The sequence below is a fragment of the Astatotilapia calliptera genome, chromosome 17, assembly GCF_964374335.1.
Source record: "Astatotilapia calliptera chromosome 17, fAstCal68.1, whole genome shotgun sequence".
Taxonomy (NCBI): domain Eukaryota; kingdom Metazoa; phylum Chordata; class Actinopteri; order Cichliformes; family Cichlidae; genus Astatotilapia; species Astatotilapia calliptera.
In genome coordinates, this window is record NC_137438.1 from 28,290,643 (window position 1) to 28,314,758 (window position 24,116).

The 24,116-nt window shown below is 40.8% G+C and overlaps 1 protein-coding gene across 1 annotated transcript in view; it reads right to left on the reverse strand.

The window, feature by feature from the left end:
• snd1 (staphylococcal nuclease and tudor domain containing 1) overlaps positions 1-24,116 on the reverse strand; it is a 179,187-nt gene that overhangs the window by 58,835 nt on the left and 96,236 nt on the right. Inside the window, exon 17 of the mRNA XM_026146181.2 lies at positions 8,928-9,116. Coding sequence (XP_026001966.1) covers positions 8,928-9,116 — 189 coding nt within the window. The remainder of the gene's footprint in view (positions 1-8,927; positions 9,117-24,116) is intronic.

Consider the following 24,116-nt stretch of genomic DNA (forward strand, 5'->3'; position numbering starts at 1 on the left):
GTATCTTGTGCATGACTGGAGAAAGAAATCGTGTGGCCAATGACACAGAGACAGACGTACATAAACAAATGTATAGGATTACATGCAAAATAATCATCACGAACACAGTTGAAGAAAAGATGCAAACTAATGAAATCACGTGCAGGCTGCTGGAACACAGTTGCACAAATACACATAGAAAATGTTGTGCGAAACAAAAAAGGCCCACTTCCTGTTTATATGCTTCATCAAGTAGAATATTTCATATGAGGGTGTGGGCTCCTTAGGATTGGCCTGATGTCCTGGATGCATTTTTCAGATGACATTTTCAAAGACTGCGTGTTATCCTGCAACTCACGTAAATATATAATTCGCCAAGCAGAAGGTGGGACTGCTCAGATGTCACTGGGGTAGCTTCTTGCTCATTAAAAAAAACGCGAGGAAAAAAAAAAAGAAGAAAAAGAAGAATGTGAGCACGGGGTGCAGCCTTTGTGTCAAATGGAGAATGAAGCAAATAAAGATGGAAAGAATGTTAGTATGTGATTTCACAAGACTGCGAGCAGAGCTGGCAGAGTGCTGAATTTGCAGCTTTGAATTGGGGAAAAGGAAGATGAAGACCGGGAAAATGAGAAAGAGAGTAAGAGAGAGAGAGAGAGAAAACTGGGAGTTGGGGTGTAAATAACACACACATCACTGGGTCCACTGATCTCTTCTTCTGTCTGTCTGTCTCTGCCTCGGGGCACCGAGGGTCCAGCTTGCCGACTAAAGTGGGGGTGGTGTCTCCGGAGAGAGCGTGCATGTGTACATCTGTGCGTGCACCGTCTGTCTGCACGGGCTCAAAGTGTGTTTGACTAAGCAGGAAAGAGACGGTGAGAGTATGGTGCGTGCACGTGTGGCACCTCCCTCCATCTGCAACAAAGTTTGTGTGTATGTGTGCAGATGTGTACACAGCACACTCAATCATATTATGTAATCTCTTAGCTATACAAAAAAAAAGAAAGAAAGAAAGAAAAAAAAAAGGCTCTGTCAGCTCTTTGCTTTTGTGTGGTAGGTGGTTCATTTTGTGCGTATAGTGCGGAGAGGGAGGATGAAGGCAGCCGTGCACTCACACGGGCATACACACTGGCTTACAGTAGTAAACAAACAAAAAGGAAATGGTATGCAGTCACATTCAAAACGCACATCTGCACACATTGTGCACGTATGAATGTGAAGGCACAATGCAGACAGAGACGGATGCCTGGGAATCTGTAGTAGATAACAGAATGCAAGGTTCGCTCCATCTTATCCAAAGATGGGAGGTTTCAAATGGGTCACTACTCCCATAGTAACCACCCTGCAGGGAATGATGTCCCCCCTGCTGTGATCTTACTGTCCTTTCACACATGCCACCAAAGCCTTCAACCTTCAGTTTGCTTCTATACTGCCCAATCATTTCCAGTATGTGAAATGATATAATAAGTAATTAACATAAAACACTTATTACAGTTGAGTACAGTATATAGTTAAGAATCTGCCGACAGAGGTTGTTTAAAACATGCTATAAAATTAACTTTGACTTGACTTATTACAAACACATTTTTTAGTGCTCAGTTAGATTTATGCAAACTAACACAGAGATGTCAAACTAATAGCTCGGGGTCCAGAACAAGATCACCACAGGATCCAATCTAGCCCACCTGAAATGTGAAACTTCTAAGAGTAAAGTGCAAATACTGGATTTTTCCACAGTACTCTGACCTTAAAAATGAATCACATCACAAGAGTCTAAACAGTTACTTCTATTTGAATCAGTGGTCTGAATAATTGTAGGTTTTACAGCCTTCCTACAGATAAACACATCACCCACACTACACCAAAGAAATTGATAACATAATACAAATAAATAAGTTTTAATTAAAAGCATTAAACATCACAAGTTTGCCTCCCCCACCACTCACTCTACATTTTTAAATTATGGCACAAATTCACAGTAATGAGCTGCCAGTACTTTTAAATGTAGTTTTACAGATTTATTTCTTAGAGAGTGGTTAATCCCAGGAAGCAGTGATGACGGCTTCTTTGACTGATTACAGCAGGATTTCTTTGTAATGCGAAAACACTGAGATGTTTTCCCTTTCCAAAAGAAATATCTCAGCCTGTTTATCTTGAGTTTTATAAATTAGAAAATAGTTTTACTGGTCTGGTCTACTTAAGATCAAATTAGGCTGCAAGTGGACCATGAACTAAAAGGGGGTTTGACACCCCTGCTCTGAGGCCTGTTTATATGATTCCAGTTATTATCCAAGCACACACTTGGTTAGTTTTTAGTACAGATACATTGTGGTGTATAATAAACATGAACACCTTTTGTGAATGGAGCACAAAACACATCTGATTTCCTGAATGAAGACACAAAAGGTGATTTGCCCACAGTAGGCTGAGGACTGCTGCACCATGAGTCATCAAACTGTACTAACTTGGTCATTGCTACTTGCAGCTACGACACTGTGTTCCAAGCAACGGACGTGATGGTGAGGGAAGCAGGGTCCTTGGGGTATAGCAGTTATCAGACAAGGGAGCGCTGTTGTGCTGGACTTTCTAATTCTGTGGACGATATATTACCAGCACAAGCTAGACTTGCATCGATAGTTTGCCCACGGGTGAGATGATGCACTGTGACTTTTGGCACAGTTTTAGCTACTCATCTCTTAAAGAGCAAAAAAATGCAAATTGCCTGTGACATAATGGTTTCCTGGCTCTCTATCATTGCGATGTCACCACTTCCCCCCCCCTTTCATTTTTCCATTATTTTTTATTTTATTTTTGGGGGTGATTAAAAGAGCCTCTGTACATTGCTTCATGTATCATATAAATAGAAAACAATACTCACCAGGCAACTGTATATAGATTTTAAATGATTTGTAAATCCCTGCATTCTGATTGCTTGTACGCGACATTCCATGCTCACATTCAAACAGCACTGCAGATTGAAAATGTACTGTTCGCCTCTGTGATTTACTGGTACATAACATGTCTGGGTGCTTACGCAGGTCTTTAAACACCTGCATTATGCATGAGCTGCACATTGTATACAATGCGTTCCTCAAAGTCTTTAGTATAAATCTGAGGCCTTTAAATAGAGTTAAAAAAAAAAGCAGAAACAATAAAAAGAGGGGGGGGGGGGGGGGGGGTGTAACAGCCTCGTAACCAACACTGCCTGAGGTAAAAATGTCTCAAATTAAGATGAGGATGTTTTCTGGCATTTGCGGCATACGACCAGACAAAGTGCCTTTCATTCAAGTTCACCCATTGAAATTCTCGTAATGGACTCTTCTGAAATCGTTCCAAAAGCAGCCGAGGAAATGCAAACAAGCTGTACGCGCTCATGACCTTCACCATATCCCACAAGCTGCAAAGATATATTACACAGCGCTACATAAGTAAAGATTTTAAATTATTTCATTATCATATCGCAGTCTCGAGGCACAAAGTATACTGCACACAAAGAAGACAAGAAATCAGAGAAGAAGAAATGCAAATCCATATGGTACGGACTAAAGTCTTCAGGTATAATCTTTAATAAAACAAACCTTTGTGGGATTACAGGAGACATTTAGAAAAGAAGAAAATTCCATCCACCGAGACAACAAAGAGTATGGATTTTAACATAATTAAGAAACAGGCAAGATAGTGGACTACACTAAAAAGAAGAGACTCAAAAAAAGTGGCGAGAAAAACTTAAAACGTCAGCCCGGTAAGAATGACTTCCCTGAAACACAGGTATGTCATTTCTAACCAGGCCCGAGAAGCAGTTTCCTCGGCTGCCATTCTCGTTCCCTCTCAAGTGGTCTGGACAGGTGTCGAGCCCAGTCATTAAGGAAGTATCACTTTCTGTGATTGCCCATGTCATGGTCATTGTTCCCGTCTCGACGCCACACAGCCTTCATTTGTTAAATCACAAGGCAACAATGACAGCAGTAAGCAATACACTGGAGAGATATTCGAGAGGTATGCCTGGAACGGTAATACAGTTGTGCAATCATTCCGTGTGCCTCCAAATGCCATTATATTTTAATTCTTTACACACTCTAATGCAACTTGTGAGAGGAATGTAACGGCACTAATTATTTCACATTAGCCAAAAACTCTCTTTGCAGAGACATGACAGCCAGGGACTCGGACCAAAAATGGCTCAAGTTAAGAGGAAATAATTTGCGAGAGCAGCAAAGGGATTTGGCAAAAAAAAAAAAGACCCAAATTTGAGAAACAATTTTAGAGTCAGTCATAGAAAGAACCAAATTTATTTCACTTCAAGACTCTACAGATGACCTTACTTTAATGTTAATCCCCAGCGTTTTTCCATTATATTGCCTGGTGGCTGCCATAGGTTATTTCACTATGAGAGGCCAAGAAAATGTGAAAGGATAGAGGAAATAAAAAAAAATTCAACCCTGGAAGGATTTCAGTGGCTTCAGGGCTTAAGAAAGCACTGAGCGTGGTATTAATAGAATAGGGACTGTCATCCATGGAAACCAAACAAAGACGGCAGTATGAAATTTTATGTAGATTATTAACAGAAGACTGAGAATTATTATGGTACATAGGTGATAAAAAAATCCTTCACACTACAGCAATTTTTTTTTTTTTTTTTAAATGCACACATTTTATCTAATTTCACTGAAGGGGAAATATACAACAACATCTAGAATTTTATGCAAACAAACGAGAGAACGCTAACCATATAAATCCTTTGAGTGAATTCAGCCAACTAGAGGTAAACTTCCTACAGCATGAACTCAGGGACGGAAGCTAATTAGCTTTGCTAAAAGCCCAATTATCTTGATTCATCCACAGTGTGTTCCTGTTTAGCCAGGTGTGTGATGTGCTGACTGCAGAGAAGACACAGCTTAGAAAGCAAGACAGGGACAGGTTTTTGCACCGTCTTTGAAAACAGAAGAAAAAAAACAACTCATAAAAAAAGCACACTGAGATGTTTGGCTTCCACTGTGAGCTACCAACTGACCTTTCAGAGTAAGCAAGAAGCAACTGAACCAAAATAAAGATCTAGAAAATTGCACTGTACCAATATAATCAGACATGCAAACAATGTTAGTCAGCCAATAGCAGCAAACTCGAGTTCTGTGATCTGCTTTGCACAGTAAAAACGGATGACCTGGGTCATGTGGTAATCTATACTTGTGAACAGGGCCTTTGGCAAAGTGACAGCTAAGTCGGCTGGACTTCCAAGTCTGGGGACCACTTGGGGTAAAAAAAGAAAAAAAGAAAAGAATGCTGAAACAAGTTTATGTACGTCAATCAGGCTGCTCCAAGGACACGTCACCTGGCTCACTGTCAGAATGATGCCGCTTCAAGTGCTTTTGACGGATGCTGTTGATGGACGGGTGAAGTATTAGGAACGGCAGCACCAGATCCTGGGTTTATGTTTCCAAAGGTTCCCCCCCCCCTCGAAAAGGGTACAACTGCTGCAGGTCCTGATTCATTCTGAACAGAGTCCAGGCCAAGGAACTGTCCCGCATGATCCAAAAACTGTAAAGCATCTAAAGATGCCAGGGGCATGACTGGAATTTGATTATTAGTTGAAGGACAGAGACGAGAAAAATAAAGCAGAAGGAAGGGTAAGGATGTGAGAAAACAGAAGAGATTAAAAGAAGGAGAGTGGTCTGTGAAGAGGGCCAAGTAGGACTGAAGGAAAGGGGCGGGTAGTGATGAAAGGAGAAGATTCCTATGACATGAAATATCTTTAACAGGGTTTGTCATATCCTCTTTTGCCCTTTTTTCCATGCCTTTTCTTTTCCATCTTCTTTTACCCACTCTGAGAGCCATCGGAGTGTATGAATCTCCTTCAAGGTTGGGTAATTATAGCAGCAAAGAAAAGGGGGGGGAAAAAAACGCTTGCCCAACAGAAAGCACACTTCTGTTTTGTGAGCACCGATTGTTGATTCATCTTTTCATAATGAGGCCACTCCAATTACGAACATGTTTCTGTCCTCGTCCAATTTATAGCTACTTGGTTGCCTTTTTTTTTTCTTTCTTTTTTTTTAAGTAAAGGTAGGCCTTAATAGAATATTCACAAATAAATACACACACAAAAAATAACACTGCACATCTGCGAAGAGCTCTGACTAGCAGAGCACAGCCAAGAGCTTCTGGGAGTCTAAATTGATTTCCCCTCTCGTGAACCCATCTCTTAATTTCTAAGTATTTTATTTCATTTTTCTGTTTCTGAAATCGGAAAGTCCCGAGGCACAACTACATATCGACGAGCCGGCTCCCACACCTGTTCAGTCTTTAGGGAACTTCAATGAAAGCTACAGCCAACATTTCCCCTGTCAAAGACTCTGCTGTTACCAATCCACCGAGCCAAACTACCATTTTGTACAATTCATTTCTCTGAGCTGCAGAAAGATAGTCGTGGAACATAATATGACTAGCTGCAAAGAGATCTGTCTTATTACAAAGACAAAATGCACCCTCTTTGCAATGAGTCTTGTTTACACAGATGACTGCTGAGCGAGAGTTTGTTTTTATAACCAAAGGAGATTTTGAATATACACCAGACTACTTTGTTAAACCACGGAGGAGATTTAAGGAGGGGGCGTGACCATGGCTTGGCAGCGATCAAATCATTGTTAAAACACCACAAGATAAGTTTATACTGTGTCCCTGGGTCGGTCTTTTTCACTGAATTATAGGAATGTTAGTGCTGATAGCATGATGATCATTCTTACAGGGGGACACACTTTAGAGATTTATGTAAACAATAGTCGAGGCACAGATAAATGTAATGGGGAAACAGGCTTTGGAGCAATTCCAGGTCTACAACTTAAGCCTTCTGCATGTTGTGTGAGATGGATTTGCTCCCAGGACTGCTCCAGATATTGTTCCAAGAGATGCTGATGTGCAAGATCAAAATGCGCTGAGCTCTGAGAAAAGGAGTCTTCTCCAAACCCTTTGGAAGGCTTCATTTAGAAGACAATCACTTTGTCCCATTGGCCTCATTGTAGCAAAATCTCATATTCGCTTAAGTCACTCGAACTAAGCAGTTTTGGTTCAGGATGCTACTGCAGCAAGCCTGAGTCCCTCCCCCTCGATGTCCTGCTGGACCACCGACGCTTTTCTTAATGAGTGTGTGCATGCATACACGCACACATGGGACCCTCTTCATTATGACAACCTTGTTTTCTCAGAGAGACGCCTGACGCAGCAGTACCAATGATGTCTTCCATATCTACTGCCGCAGGGACAATAAAGAGAGGGCAATGAGAAAAGAGGAAAAGAGGGAGGGCGATGGGAAGGGATACAAGCTACAATACTGAGCCTCAGCCTACACACAAAGACCAACCACCTTAACTTCAAAAGAGAAAGAAAGGCGGGGAAAAAAATGCATGCTCTTAGCTTTTTTTTCCCTCAAGATGGTCTCTATGGGTTAATTAGAACACAAGTCCCACCTTATCTGCCTTCAAGTTGCATAGTATGCATTCACACACAAATACAACTAACTGCCCCGTGCCCTGCTAACACAACACACTTTCCACTACACACATGCACAAACAAATCAGGCTGAGGTTGATTTGTCCACCGGTGCCTTTGGCAAACTAACATCAAACATAATCACCGTCTGTCTGGTCAATTCAGGCCCCATTCTGTTGCCTTTCCTCACGGCCCTGTCCGCGCTCAGGTTAGCTCAAGTCAAAACCTTGTGGTGAAAGTCAATCTGTCTCAACACTGCAAGGGGGTTTGGAAACCGGTAGTGAAATTGTTATCGGAGGTGTCAGGAATGCGCCTTCATGCTGCAGTTAGATTTAACATGGCAGCGTCTGTGTGCTCACATCACTGGCAAGATGTTTTTCCTTTTTTTTGCCTCTTTTTTTTTCTTTTTTTTTTTTTAAATGTCAGACAAAAGGTTCACCTGCGCACCACTCTATTCAGAGTTGTGAGAAATGGAAGACCTAGACAGAGAGTAATTGGAAGAAAAAGAGGAGAGCTGAGAGCAGGGAAGACACAAGAGTAGGAACACACTCACTGTGAACATGATAGATTCAGAGGAGGGGAAAAAGAACGCAACCCCTTCTTGGCTCCGGCACTACATCACATTTATATGGGGAGAAGATGCATTTGTGTCTCCTCAAGGACCCAAATGGGTGGACGCAAGTGGAAGAGCGAGAGGAGGAGAGGCATGAGCAAAAGAAATAAGTTACACAGATAGAGAGAAAGAGGACAATGATGACAGCTGGCTGGGCACCTCGTGCATCTGCCAGGGGTGAGTCGCGGAGCCATAATGAAAATGCAGGGCGAGATCAGGATCACTGTGAGAGAGGCCTCTATCCATCACAGATTTCCCACTGAGAAAAGCTTCAATGATAACTGCAAATATGTGGCTATTTGCAGAAGCAGACAGAGTATTTTCAGAACACTGTAACTTTAACTTTTAGCACTGCATCTTATTAATGCACTTTAGTCACATTTATATTGCCACCTGGGTGACTTAGTGCAATTTCTCAGCATTATTTGAACAAAAAGCTTTTTATTTTTCTCCACTCACTTCTGAAGGATTATCATTTCTCCAGACAGCACCTCTACTAATAAATGTATTACTGGCACTGATGTTGAAGGCGGAAAAAAGAGCTGCTGGATCTGCGATGGAAGAAATAGCCCACACATGGACACAGGACAATATGGCCACAGGCAGGCAGACCCTAAGTCACTATGGCTCAGAGATGGGAAAGCCAGTAAATCAAGCACTGATGCTGCTGCTAAGCCAGATGACATCTTGAGATTTACTTCCATCAGCAATTTTGAACCTAAAGATAGCTAGCTTTGGTTAAATGAAGTTTACTGTGCAATTAACATTTGAAAGGTTTTTGAGGGCCAGTTTAATGCCATTTGGGACTCATTGTTTTGTAGGTTGTGCAGTAGAGCTCTTGTAGCATCTAAATCAAACCTACCTTCTCTTTCCTCTGTCGGCACCCCTCCTCTGCTGCAACCAGGGTTTTGTAGTAGGCACTGCGCTCCGCTGTGAAGTGCACCTTGGACAGAGCATTTTCTACCAGTGCCACAGACAGATTCACACCTTCAATGTGCAGCCAGCCAATAAAGTTCCCTGCTTTGTCCATGCTTTCCACTTCAACTTCCACCTGGAAAACCACAAGAGGAGAAGGGGGGAGGGAGGGAGGAACGAGAGAAAGAAAAGAGGCTCAGTTAATGTTCTGTATCAAGATTAAGTTTGAGATTCGTTTACAGCAATAGGAGGAAGGGGGTCCCCCTGAGGAGACATCACTGTTCTTAAATAGAAACATGAATGAAGACCTGTGAGCTTTCTATTGATTCAGTACCACACACACACACATATGCAGATCCTGTTTCATTCCACTGTTGTGGACTTCCCAATGAATCTGGTCTTGGTCAGTACTTTTATAACCAGAGAAAGCCCCGCCCGCACCAGCAGCGACTGCTCATCTAAGTACACTTTCAGAATAACTTGAGTGTTTGACATTTTCAATTAAGCATGACTGTCAGCTTTCAATAACGTGTCTATTTAGAAATCACTGGGCCTGTGATTGGCCTGCACAAACAGTGGAGGCTATTAGAGGCTTTAAATTAGTGTTGCATATGCACTTCAACCTTAATTAAGAGCCCACATTTCTTCATCCTATTTTTTTTTAAACAACGCAAATCATTTTCAATTAGTGACAGCTAAGTTGCCATTCCCTTAAGTAAACAAATGAGGGCACCCAAATTAGCTAACCCTGCTGACAAAGTAGGAAAGATTTCACAACATTGCCCGTGATGGACTATAACCAAATTCTGCCTATTCAGGCTAATTATCTATTCATTACTTTTTGTTTCATAAATGATGGACGACCAGGAGGCGAAAGAAAAAGGACAAAAAAAAAATCAATAGCATTTTTCTTTACTCTAAAGCCTAAAGTCAGCGAGAAAGTGAGAGGGCAGGTGTGCTGAGGAGATAGGACGTAGTCAAGCGATTAAGACTTGGACTGCTTAGCCCTGCACTCACAAGGGAAATCTGAGGGGAATTAAGTTTGTAAACTGCTCTGCCTTGTTCTCAGCTGAAGTTAAAAAAAGAAGCTTTTATTACTGAATGTATAATCTGTTCTTTTATTAAGCATAAAATTGACAAGCATTCATATAACAGTGGGACACATATTTCCACTTTCTGGATCCAGTTATATTTGGATAAAGCGTTTTCATCAAGGGTTTGTTCAAAAGCGATATAATGTAATGTAACACCACTTGGTACTAGAGATGGCACGATACCACTTTTTTATGTCCGATACCGATATCATAAATTTGGATATCTGCCGATACCGATATCGGCAGATATAATCGACGTAATCAACCTTAATTTGATGCAGTGTGGAAAAAAAATGCACAGAAATCAATTATTTTTCATCCATCCATCCATCCATTCGCTTCCGCTTATCCTTTTTCAGGGTTGCGGGGGGCGCTGGAGCCTATCCCAGCTGTCATAGGGCGAGAGGCGGGGTACACCCTGGACAGGTCGCCAGTCTGTCACAGGGCTAACACACAGGGACAGACAACCATTCACACTCACATTCATTCGCACATTCACACCTAGTGACAATTTGGATTATCCAATTAACCTATCCCCACAAGCTGCATGTCTTTGGACCAATTATTTTTCAAGAAATATTAAATAGATTCAACATCTTTCTTCAACAAAATTGCAGACTGCACAGATGGTACCTTCCCAAAGGAAAAAGTACTATAGCTTACTAGGGTATATTAGACTTAATAGTTACTATATACAGTAATTGACTTCTATTCATTTTACATCAAATTAAAACTTTGGGTGTAAGATTTGGATAATTATTTATTAAAAGCTAGACATTTTAAATGAGAATAAGAAAGAAAAGTATGTCTTTGTGCCCCCTTTTCCCTGTTAATGCCCTATCGGCCCCCCTGGCTAAACTTTGCTAGATCCGCCCCTGCACAGTTACCAGCCGTCAGCTACGTAGAAAAGATCCTCGAGTAGAAAGTAATATTTAAATAAATTCTAACAACAGCTTATCAAGCTTAAACGTGCTGCTGTTGTTCAGCCGCTGGTTTACTCTTTCTGGTGCAAAGTGGGCCAAAAACAAACAAGAGAGACGGACTCGCGACAGAAAAGCCGATCAGCTGATCGTTAAGCAGTTTCATGATTGAAGTAGCAGCAAGAAGAGGCAGTCACTCCATATATCGCTTGTTAAGCTTAACGCAGGAATGCTTTACAAACATTCAGAGATGGACTTACACACTTGCTTTACTTCTCTCGGGGATAACTTTGTCGGAGATGAAATGCCGGGTTGGTAGCGAAGCTCCACATGCTATCCAGACCACCGACAGGTCCCGCATGCCACAGCCGCTCTATCACGTGATGCATACTGCTCCGACGTGCTAACGTTCTGAGGTGAGTTACGGCGTGTTGCAAGTTTTGTGAGGTGCTTTCGTGATATTTAATGGATCGGATTACATTTTTTATTTTTCTCCGATATCCGATCCAGTAATTTAGGTCAGTATCGGACCGATACCGATACGTAATATCGGATCGGTCCATCTCTACTTGGTACAGTGGCATATCAATGAGGCTCTTGTTTTCAAACTTGGCAAACTATGCTGAACAATTTCATATTTACAGAAAACAACCTGTTTCCTACCAACTAATAAAAACACAGCAGTACTTGTTTTTAACATGTAAAACAAGCAGCTAAAACATTGGCCTGCCCTCCCAGGACAGCAATGGAGTCTAAATTCACTCGTACCTCATCCGCCTCTGTAAAATCTTCATTACTGTCTTTCTGTCTTCCTCGCTGCCATCTCAGATACTAACCCCATTTTATCTTTTTTTTTCCTCCTCTAAGTGGAGAAGCAGTTACATAACTAGGCTATAAGAGCAGCACCGGTCCTCTGAGTATCCAAATGTCAAATGGGGAAGTGGGCGAGTGCTGGAAGAAAAGAGCCAACTTAACTGTTACCAGCTTCCATTAACGCAGCAAATGCAAAAACAAAAATAAAACAATGCTGACAACTAAAAGCAACACTCATAGCTGGGAAAAAATCCAATTTGAAGGAAAAATAGAAACTCGACTAGAAGTTGTCTAGAAGTTATGATTGGAGCACGCAAAGCTCCAAAGCAAAAAGTGTTTATGCTCGCTGTGGGGGGCAAAAAAAACAAAAAGCACAAACCAGGAGATACGAGGGCAACTCTAGTGTGCTCAACAGAATGAATGAAAGCCTTTTGGCTACCCATTTTTCTTTAACTCTGACCGGTCCTTTACTTGGCAGGAGATTCTAGCAAACATTCAGTTATGAAAAAAAATATCTCGATCTGAGCTATAAAGACAGACACACTAATAGATGGAATAATATTTCCACGGGGGGAATTATACACTGGAATGTTCTATTGCCTCAGAGAATCATAATCCACAATTATTCTCTAATTATCATATTTTGGAGGAAAATATAATTCTCCAGGCCGTGTAGAAACTATTAAATGTGATGAATATCACCAACGTGAGGAGAAAATACGCAGTCGAGTAAGTCGGATCAACCATCTGTAACGAGAACTGATGTTAAAAAAAAAAAAAAGCAAAAGGAAAACAAAGTGATCCTAAGAAAACACTTTTTCAGTCACAACAACAAATTCGTCTGTGTGCTTTCCTGGACCACTTACATGGGAAACTTCATTTACCACATACTGCCAACCTTATGCAAAGAAAATGAGCCTGCCTGAGCTGATGACGACAAGATGACTCTTGTCTTTGCCTACAGGGATGCTGTAACAGCACACAGCATTAATAACCACCAAACAGACCTACTGAGAAATGTCAGTAATATTACAGGATACATGAGCTGAATGGAAAGCACCAGCAAAGACAGCAGGCTACAATCACACACGCCAGCCTGTCATAATCAAAAGGACTATACCCGGACAGTTCAACTTTAATTAGTCAATCAATAGAAAATGATTATTAAGAATGTTATTCCCTGACTGAAGTCAAAATAAACAACAAATGCGTATATTGAGTGACCACAAAAACATGAAAGCATATGTAAAACTGAACTGACATTTCACCAGGCAGATCTAAAGCATCAAGAGTTTCACAAAGACACAGACAGAATTCAAAGTTCTTCTTTCCTTCAAAGTAAATAGCTTTGGTCACAATGTGCAGAGGACAGGGGAGGCGGAGTGGAAACTGCTTTGAGTAGAGCCCAGATGGTTCCCAGCGGAGGCCTCATCTGAGCCAAGATGGCTCCCGTCGGAACACAAATGGGCTCTGGTAATCTCATAAACGCTGGGATTGTGTCGACACAGTGGACAGAAAAGAAAAAGCAAACTACGCATACGCACAAAGCTAAGCGTGTGTGTGTGTGTGTGTGTGTGTGTGCGCGTGTGCAAGTAAATACACATGTGCACTCGTTGACCAGTACAAAACACAAAGCCATTTGGTACAACTGAAGTGAAACCATGGCCCAAGGGCATGTTTTAAAACTGCAGAAGATTGAATTCACTTAGCTGTTTGAAAGTGAGGAGAAAAAAAACAACAAAACTAAACCGCAGTTGGTGACACATCATGTCAGGGCCAAACCCACACTAAAAAGAAAATGAAGGAATACAGTGGGCTGGCAGTGTAAAACCTGGCATGCAAAGGGATCCAAACAAAAGATGTTTTAAACACCTGGAGGGAAAAACGCCAGTGGCTAAATAAGCACAAGGTACAGAGAACAGGGTGTGCCCATTTCTCTGTGAGCCGTTTTAGACCCTATGAGGTCGAACGTGGCGGGTAAAAAGCTTGTTTTAGCAATGCATTATGTGCTATGCATCCAAAACAGCTTCCTGTAGGCATTTATGCAAGGCACACAAGAGAATAATCTACTAATCAGAGCTTTCAATCATCACTGACAGCAGCTCTGTCACAACTTACATCTCAGTTTTAGTGCATGATCCAATTACTGAGATCACAGTTATCACCATAGAGATTTACATTTATGAGTGAAATTACCAGTTTTGGTCATAAAAGTTTAAAGCCTGAGGCTTTGTCACTAACAAATATAGTGTATGTTCAGAGTGTACTCTAGGCCGCCGCTGCTGTGTGTGAGCGGCTGCCAGAGAGGAAAATGAGTCAAAAAGTCTGTTTATCAAAGAGGGCTCTGTAATGCACAGAACACCGGAAAACCAAACTGGCAGACATTTAGGAATGTCTTTCTTTATTTTCATTGAGCCACTAGAAGGTGGTTGCTTTTATAGTGGTAGTACTCTACCACTTAGCTGCAGACTCAAGTCTCTGAGTGTCTGTATCTATAAAATATATTCATTGGGGGGGGGGGGGGGGGGGGAGTTAAAAAAACAAAAAAACAACCAACCAGAGAAAAAACAAAAAAACAATCAATAGTTCTTAAGTAGCAATTCTACTGTAACGTTGATTAATAGCATCACTTTTTGTCCACATATCTTTTAATGTCCCTCGTGACCTTGACTCAGAAAGAATGAGGCAAGCAAATGGATAGAATCTGTGTTAGAAACAAAAAGGAACGCTTAAGTCACTCCCACATACCCTTTGCTCATCCAGCAGAATAAGCCATCTATCAAACTGAGCCTTGGTGAAGATTGAAGAAGTGATGCGGAGGTGTGTAATGCGCACGTATGTGTGTTCTCCTTTGTGTGCAGGGGCAAAAACATCAAACCTTCTTAGAGCAATGAGTTGTCCTAAGCCCTACATTGAGGTGCAAAGTGGGCAGGGGGGGAAAGGAGTAATCAGATAATCCCTATACCTTATTTCATATTCCAAACCTTCCCTATTCACTTAAAAGAAATCACAGCCTTCAGACACTTAATTCAGAGTCATGAATGTCACATGAAAAGGACAAACTGTCCTTTTCATGGACACATGAGGATTTAAGGAGAAAAAGCCAAGCTTTGAATTGGTCAGCTTCAGTGCTCCGAGCCCACTCTTGCGTGAAGACTCCATTTGTGGGTAGAGCACCCCAATCCAACAAAAGTCCATCATCTCTCAATAATTCCCCACGCATTCCCGCTTATATTGATCATTTTTCTAAGAGGGCACAAGGAGCTTATATGGCACATGTGCACGGCCAAGCCAGACATACACACAGAAATTTGTTCAGATTTACACCTCAATTAAAGTTTCATAAAGGTATACAGTTTGAGCAGGTCATTTATCAAAACTGCTAACTGAACCCAGCTGTCGACAAATAATGAAAAAGCTGCTACTAAGTTAAATTATACATAATATGTTTTATAGTTGTGATTACTTACTAAAGCAACAGCATGTAAAAGGGAACTTTAACATGTGCGAGCGCAAGTAAGTATGAGACACCTGGGATTAGTATTTTAGTGTGGATAAGCTGTAAACGTGCTAGGATGTGCTAGCATCATGTCTCTAGTGTTGTGGCCACCGTCGACCTGTAAAAAATTATTCCTTAGTCCATTACTGTTAGTACAGTAATGGAGGTCCATAAACTGCTGTTAATGGGAAACAGTAACACAGCATGCCTGGGAAACAGGGGAATTTGCAAAACCCTCAAATTAAATTCTTTTTTTTGGGCAGGCAATCCTACTACAGTTCCTTACAGATAAATGAGGCAATTTTAAGAAAAGCCACCTCTTTTTAGTGTTTAAAACCTATCCACTGGTGAAAACAAAGGTTCCCTGAGTTTAAAACAGGTTATGTATGTTAGCGGGTTACTGTGGTGGAATCAGGAGAGGAAAAAGCTAACTGGTTCCAGGAGAAATCTATAAATATAGATCACCTTTAAAAGAACGACAGCCAGAGAGAGAGAAAGAGAGAGAGAGAGCAAGAAAGACAGACAAGAATAAATGAATGAATTAAACAAACCACTATTGATTGCTTAATGGCACCGATCAGGCAGAGATCTAAATACTTTGTTAACGGGGGCCTATAATTTAAAAAAAAAAAAAAAAAAAAAAAAATCGTCACATGGAAAGAACATCAGCCAATTTCAAACACAGGTGAGTGACCAAAGTGATGATTTATGTAGTCCACCCTTCATAAAAAAAATGTAATGAGAGGAAGAGTGGGTAAAATAGGTCTCCAACCATCAAATGTCGGAAACATATTGATGTTACTTCTGTTCTTTTATTAATATCTGCAAATATTAATAGGCTACATTTTTTCTAAACTTACTCTGTTTATTATTTTTTAACATATCCACGGCTGTAATACAGACAATGGTAGCCTGAAAACAACAAACATTTTCTGATGTGGGATGCCTATGGCTGTGGGTTATTGACTGTACAGCTAAAGCTCTGGCACCAACAAATTCCAAACTAGGTTAGTTCAATAATTGTCAGATCACAGGGTCAGGATAAATGGGTAAGAGGAGCATGACAGAAAAACGATTCTGTATTATTAATTGTTTAAATCTGTAAACATATCTGTAGTATAAAGGGATCAAAAAAGGAAGGGCTTGTTTGTACAGCTATAAATGACTTGTTTCTGTGCAAGAACTTCAAATAGGTGGAAATGTTAAAAGAAAGAAAGAAACAGTCAATTTGCTGTATGGTGTAAGGTGAGGATTGGCTTCACCCTGGCAGGATATTGCTGTCCAGAGTGCTCACTGCAGAGCTCGAGTGAGTCTCAATCTGGCTGTCTAAACAATTTGGTGCCAGAAGGACTTTGGGGACTCACTCACTCTACTTCCTTACATGCCCAGCATCTACAGTTATAGACATAGCTGCTTTGAGGAAAACAAATCTTTTACTGGCACTACAGGAAATCAACTAGCGTACGCTCCGGTCTTTCAGATTTGAGTGCTTCACCCTGGCCTGACATCCTGTTCCTGAAGCAAACAGTCAATTTCTTTCAAATCTAAGGAGAAGCGGGTGAACTTGTGATGCCAGATTCTGAAGCATAAAAGGACACGATTACGACTCCCCGGTGAAAGAAAAGACTAAGAAAAAAGGCCAGGCATCAGCAGACTTCAGAGGACCTTTGCAGCCTTTTGGCTGACTTGGACAGAGATTTTATCATTCGGCCGAACTGGGACTGTGAAGACAGGGTTCACAGAGAGGCAAGTATGAGAAAAATGCATATTTTTGCATGGCTCTCTTCCTCATCTACTGCGTATATCTGAATTAAACCGTGAAGTCATTACCGTAGAAGAATGCTGTCATTTTAACAGACAAGTGAGGTACATGTCTGAAAAGGGCTTTATGCTGCTTTACAATGTCAATGTACAAACTCAGCATCCTGTAGAAATAAAGGTTAACATTTGTTCTTTGGGAGTTGTGACCTATTTCTGCAACGGCTGGTGTTGCTTGCATCGAGCTATAACATACCAGCTGGACAGGAATGTGTTTGTGTGCGTCTTTGTGAGTGTGTTGACTCTCCCAAGGGTGATCAATGTGACTCAGGGGGTCCCATGCATCACTGTCAGTGGCAGGCTGCTGTCTATCGGTGAGGTGGTTGGGGAAAAGTCAAACAGTTTTTCAAATGGCCAGAGCCATTAACAGTCAAGCAAGCAAGCATGATCCCCATCATTAAAACCTGCCTGATGCCAATTAAAGAGTTTTCCTTTCATCAATAGATAACTGACATTTCCCATGCATCACTACTCTAATGATAGACGTGAATGAAGGAAAGCTGGTGGAAAGAGTTGAATAGGAGAAACAGAAACATGGGAATAGTAAGCCACGTGATACTAATACTATTCAGGTAAAAAAGATGGGAGAAACGATAACATAGAAGTCTTACATGTTATTTTTTAATGAGTCTGTTATTAGGCCCTGGCATCACTTGCCTTTCAAGCACAGATCAACTCTCTTCACATCATGTGGTATTTGTTGAAAATGGAGAAAAACAAGAACACAGTTTTAACCTATTTCATAAGTAGTCATTTAATAAGGTGGTTCTGGATTGTAACTATAAAGCCTCGTGGAAATATAGTAGATACAGCCAACTGAGAAGAGAAGAAGGAGCAGACCCAGGGTATGTTGAAGAGATTATATCTCTCAGCTTGCCTCACTTTCCCCTGAAGAGCTGGAGGCATCTCAACTTAGACTCCTGCCCCCTACCACCTAGATACGAATAAGTGGTAGGAAATGATTTGATTAGCCACAATATAAAAACCACTGACAGATAACATGTTAAACATTGAAAATGTAATCAATGTAAACCTTGATCCAACTTTAATGTGGATCTAACTTTAACATGTTCCACACTTCTCCAAACACAGGCAGTGTCAGCCTCCCCCAGATGGACAACGTGCCCCATCATACACCAAGAACTGCTCAGAAACATCTACCCTCTACAATCCCCAGATCCCAATCCAACTGAGCATACGTAGGATATGCTAGAACAAGCCTAACCCACAGTGGACGTCACCAGAGCAAACTGTTAATGTCTTGGCACCCAACAATACAGGATGCTCCCAGAGGTCCAATGTCAATGCCCCAAAGGGTCAGAGCAATTCTGCCTTTGCATGAATTTCACAAACAATGCATACAGACCGCATTATTGTCTTTGTTTTGTCTACTATACCCCAGTTTAAATGCAGATGGTTCTGTCTATCGTGCATCTCGAAAGGGGAAAAAAAAGTGGGGAGAAAAGGATTAAAGCCAGAGTTCTGTTCACAGTCTAAGTGACTGGCTGCACTGACAAAGTTAATTATAAGAAGAACAGCTTTTCTTTTTAGAGAACGGCTTTGAAAAACTAAGAGTTCATAGAAAACGTGTCAGAGTAAAGACTGAGAGAAAGAAATCAAAGGTCAACAAGGAATCGATCAGGGCAGAATCTGCTGCTGTCCTCCAAAACAATCTACTGTAGACTATCATACTGTGTATTGCTGACTACACATAGCATTTTAACTGAAGTATTATCAAAAACAAATCCATCTTTTTGCCAGCGACTTCACATGAGAAACCAAAGAATGACTTGAATCACTCTATCATGGTGGCAGCTACTTTGCCATAAAGAGCCCTTCAACAAGTAGTAGATCTTACCATTGAATTTAGTGAATCTAAGACCGAATAGTGCCTTTTGTAACATTAATCAGATTCATGAAAAGGTTGTAGTAAACTGCATGAAATTGAAATGCAGCCTGGTTGGAACCTGCAGGCCTTCATTATGCTCGTTGATCTTTGTGATGGTTTTTCTTTGATTTCACCTCAAAGCCAATACATGTGCAACAGTTACAAATCACAGAACCCGTGGCCCCAATACAATCAAAGGGTCAGCAATACTGTGCAGCATAAAACCTTTGCCAGAGTAATGATGACCCAAGAAGGTGCAGCATCAGTGTATGTTGCCAAATCTGGTCTGATAGCTCAGTAATGTTGTCAGGATGGTTGATCCCTTGAGTAACAAACAAATCTTTCAAAATCCACAATCTGAAACAGTTACAAATGAATATTGCATTACTTATAACAAAAAAAACCCATTTTGCTATGAAATTCATTACATTTTTGAATGGAAGGGTTGCTTTTTTGAATTGTGTGTAACGGGAAAAAAGGGTTAACAAAGTATATACCGGTATGATAAAAGCGACAGCTTCAAAGAGGGCTTGAAGATAAAAAGGTAACACTGCAAGGGTCAGGAAAACTAATCATGCTAAACCTGTAGCTAAATTAGTTTATAGATTATTTGTTATCCAGATGAAAGAACAGCACAGTCCTTGCATAGCACAAGACATAGCTGAGAAAGAGCAAAGCTCCACACTGGCCCTAACAGCCTGGTTATTAAAATCAATAACAGCAATAACTACAATCCATCTCATTTTTAAGGAAGGGGGGACATGGCATTCGGGTCGATGAATATTGAGCTACATTTGTAAAATTGCTAATATCATATAATTCCCCTTAACTGGGTGTCGTGAGGGTACAGGTGGGGAAACAAATTGAACTGAGCTCTAAGTTATTGAATGGTTGTTAAAAGCACACACACACACACACACACATCTGTGAAAATCATTAGTTTACAACAATTTTCTTTTCTGTCAATATAACACCATGATGTAGCTACCATAGCTGTGAATAGATACAAAGGGGTTTTACAAAAAAAAAAGAGCCTCTCTGCCAACACTGGATATTGTCCTTTTGTTTTTAAGCATTTTTCACTTAGTTCCCAGAGCTACACTGTGCTGTGTGTTGAGATGCTCAGCTTGTCAAGACCCAAGGGTACAGGAAACCCACAGCAGTTCAAATCTTCAAGTCGCTGCCTAAAGCAGTGAAAAGCTTGGCGGGAGCAGTCAAGCCGCATTGAGCACATTCAGGGGTGGTCGAAATGATTGGAGACCACATTAAGCCACATTACCTCAGAAAATGACAGCGTGGTTTTTCCAGATCCATTCACACGTACACCTTTGACTGCATAACCAATGAAGTAAAGCCACTATTCTGCAATCAATGAGCAATGAACAGTATAGCAACAAAGAAATATAGGAGGTTCAAAAAAACCTATAACAATAACAAGGAGAATAAAAGGTAAACGCTAAAGTGGTAGCTCATATTGTTCAGCTGACCAGTGCAGCTCATTGTATAATATAAACTGCAGGTAACGGCTCTAATCATGAAAATGATTTAATGCAACTGTAATTTAATCACATGGAGGTTTTTCTTTTTTTTTCAGCTTTCAAACACACAATTGTAAAGCTGCTCGCTTTACAATGAAAAAAAAAAAACACTCTTTCCTCCACTACATTACAAAACTATGTTTTTTTCTCCCCAGTGTAGTTAACAGTGGATACATTCTCATGGGGGAAGAACCCCCCTACCCCCCACCATAAAAGAAAAAGCCTCAGCACTGGCTCGATTTATAAGCGTGATGTACTCTATGGGGTAGATGACTCATTAACAACACTCAATCCCATTTACTATTTCCACCCAATGCGGCTTATCACTATGGGCGATGACATACATGTAAAAGTAAAAGACAATGACTTATGAAACATCTCTACAGTGATACTCTGCAGTAATATCCATCACACGAGCAGCTGTTTCTTCACTCCACTTGCAGCAGCTTTATGAATCAATTTAAGATTTCATAATGGAATTTTAAATATTTATGATTCTGTGGCTGCAGTGACCCAACTGCAACAGAGTGCAATGATAGTGATCTGTCAGGAAAACAGTGGTGTTACTGGACATCTTAAAGCACTGCCAGTTGTAGACGACGACAGCCTTAAAGAACAGATGAACGGAGGCTAGATGGAAGACAGAAAAAGAGTGCAGACTGACAGCAATAGCAACATCCCCACGAGACCAGGCAACACTTAGACATGGTGATCAACAGAAAGAAATTGTGAGGCGGTTTGGTTCATTATTTATGACTGGCCCAAAGTACCTACTTGAATTTCCTCTCACTTCAAGAGAGATATAATTTCCAAGTAATAACTGAAAAAGTGTTCAGCGTACCGACAAAAAATCTTTAATACAAAGTTATATTGCGAGTGAAGAAGGGAGGGGGAAAAAACCCAACAACAACAACAAAAAAAAACTTCCAAGGCACTGAGACAAACACTTCTACACCTACCGGCATAGTGGCGACGTTATTATGGCTCAATGACCTCAGGGGGGAAGAGATGGCAAGTGACAGAGAGATGGGGCACGGGGCAATCACGGCCAGGCCATCATCATTTGTCTCTACCTCTTTTTCTATCCTCTTTCACTAGTTGACAAGGCAAATGGCATAGCCAGCCTGTGTCACTCAAAAAGCCATTTCTGTCCTCCCAGACCATGCTTGTGCTGACAGAGTATAAGAACGAGAGTGAGAAAAAGGGGAGGAAAAGCGCCGACAGAGGATTTTTCAACATGGCTTTTTGTCAATTTCTGTGTGCTTGTCAAATGGAGAGGCAGTGCCTAGTTGCGGGGCTGGTTGGAGAGTTGTTAGGCAGAGGTTGAAGTTTGAGTGCGAGAAGAGTGGTAGCGATGAGCTGCTGAAGAGGTACTCCTGTTTGCTATAGACTAGTGTTGCATTAAAGAGTCGACATTACAGGTTGGAGGCCACCAGGAGTTGGGCAGAAGGAAGACGTTCCTGCTCTGAACACGTTTATTCTAGATTCACATGTCATTTCTAAAGGGCTGCCATAAAAGCACAGTCAGGTTTAAGTGGAAAATTATACACAAGACTGCAGTGTGGCAACTATTAGAGATCACATTAAAGCCAGTTAAAATGAATCTTTCGTGGAAACAGGTAGCCAGAGATCACATATATAAAATCGGAAATGATATGACGCCATTCAGCCGCATAAAAGAGAGCACCTCTTGAGACAAATCATTGCATAATCATCCGTCAGTTTTGCCAATCCAATTCAAGCTCGTCGCATATTCAATCACATAAATGGCAAGTGACGATCAAACAAATTAGATAGGGAATTGAGGTGGGTGTTGGTGTGTGATTGTGTGTGAGCGCAAGATGGAGGGGGTAGGACAGATTGAATCAAGTCATGCTTACTTATGAGCCATGCAGTTAGTCTGTTGCTGGCCTGCAAACGATGATTCATTGGCAAATATAATTTGTTCTCAATTTTCCATCTTCAGCTGTGCGGTTTGACCAGTCTGACTAGTACCCTGCACACAGGAGTTTATCTAATCAGCGTGTGTCAAATAAATGAGATAAGAGCCACCCTTGCACCTGGACTTCATTAGCAGTTCCACCTTTAGGTACACAGTACTCAAAGACAGATCAGCTAAATGGAAGGTTAGGTTGTCTCATGCTAGTAACTTTGCTCATATTGAGTTAGCACATATAGTAAATATTTGGGCCATACTTGGAAAAGCACAAATTCTTGGACAACAGTGCTTTTTTTTTTTTTTTTTTTTTAAATCGCCAATTTGAGTTTGAACCCGTTACAACTGCTTACCGCCTGCACTCCCGAACACACTGCATAGGGAACTATGCAACTATAGCAACTATATCCACAGAAAGACAATTTAGCTTCTCCGGGCGATTCTTAATATTTAAGGTAAGTTTCAGGCTGACATCATTTTATTGCTGTGACTTTTGTCCAATCATCACTTTCCTCATTTTTTTTTTTTTTTAAACTGCTATAGGGGAGACCGGGGATAGTTGTAACATGGGTCAGTTGTAACACTTCCAATTTCTCCAATCAGGGCTAAGTTTCAAATGATGTGACTCATCCTGTGCATGCCCAACTCAGTTCTGCTATCACATGTGAAAAATCAGCACATTTTGTCAAACACAGACAATTTAACATGAAAAAAAAAGTAATTTGTATGCCAAAAAGTAAGTTTTTCTACTTTATTTCAATTTGTAATAGCATTATCTGCTTTGCAGCTAAACTCATCAAACTTAAATTATGTTATTTGTATGTCTATGGGGATATATTCTGTGTAGGTCTTTAGTGCTAATGTTTTAGCCATTGGCTGTAGTGTTAGCTAGTTCATGGCTATAGGAGTCTGGGTCAGTTGTAACAATAACGCAGATGTTAAAACGTACCACACTATTACTTTAACTTCTATTAAACAAGTTGGGGCAACGACATCAGCAGAGAGAGGTTCACTGGTCGCATTTGTATATGCGGTTAATGCCATTGGCAAGACAATTCCTCCACTGTTTGTGTTCCCACACATACATTATGCAGACCTCTGTGTCAGAGATGGACCAGTAGGAAGTACTGGTAATGGAAATAAATCAGGATGGGTGCAAGAAACAGATTTCCTCATCTTTCTGAAGCACTCTGCAAACCACACCAAGGTAAGCCATGATAAAAAGTAATGGAATTGCGATGCTGGTGAACAACTACATTTTTTCAGCTTCATTGTTATGTTCAAAATTGGTGCAAGAGTTGTAGGTTATAATGCCCACTGAGCCAAAGAGGCCAAACTCAAGGAAGACTAATATGTATATATGGAATATGTTCAAAAGCTAGATTTCTGCATTCTGTCACACACACACACACACACACACAGAGCTACATAAATGGATGTAAGTGCATTCATGTGTTGAATAAACAAAGATTACATGTTAATGTTTTGTTAGTACCCTTATTTCATTGTGTTACATTTCACCCCAGGATATGTTACAACTAACCCAGACTATGGGGTTAATTGTAACATTTCACTCTTTGTGTTTGAGACCATACCATGCAATGGGTAATTGTGTTGCAGAGAAAATAGC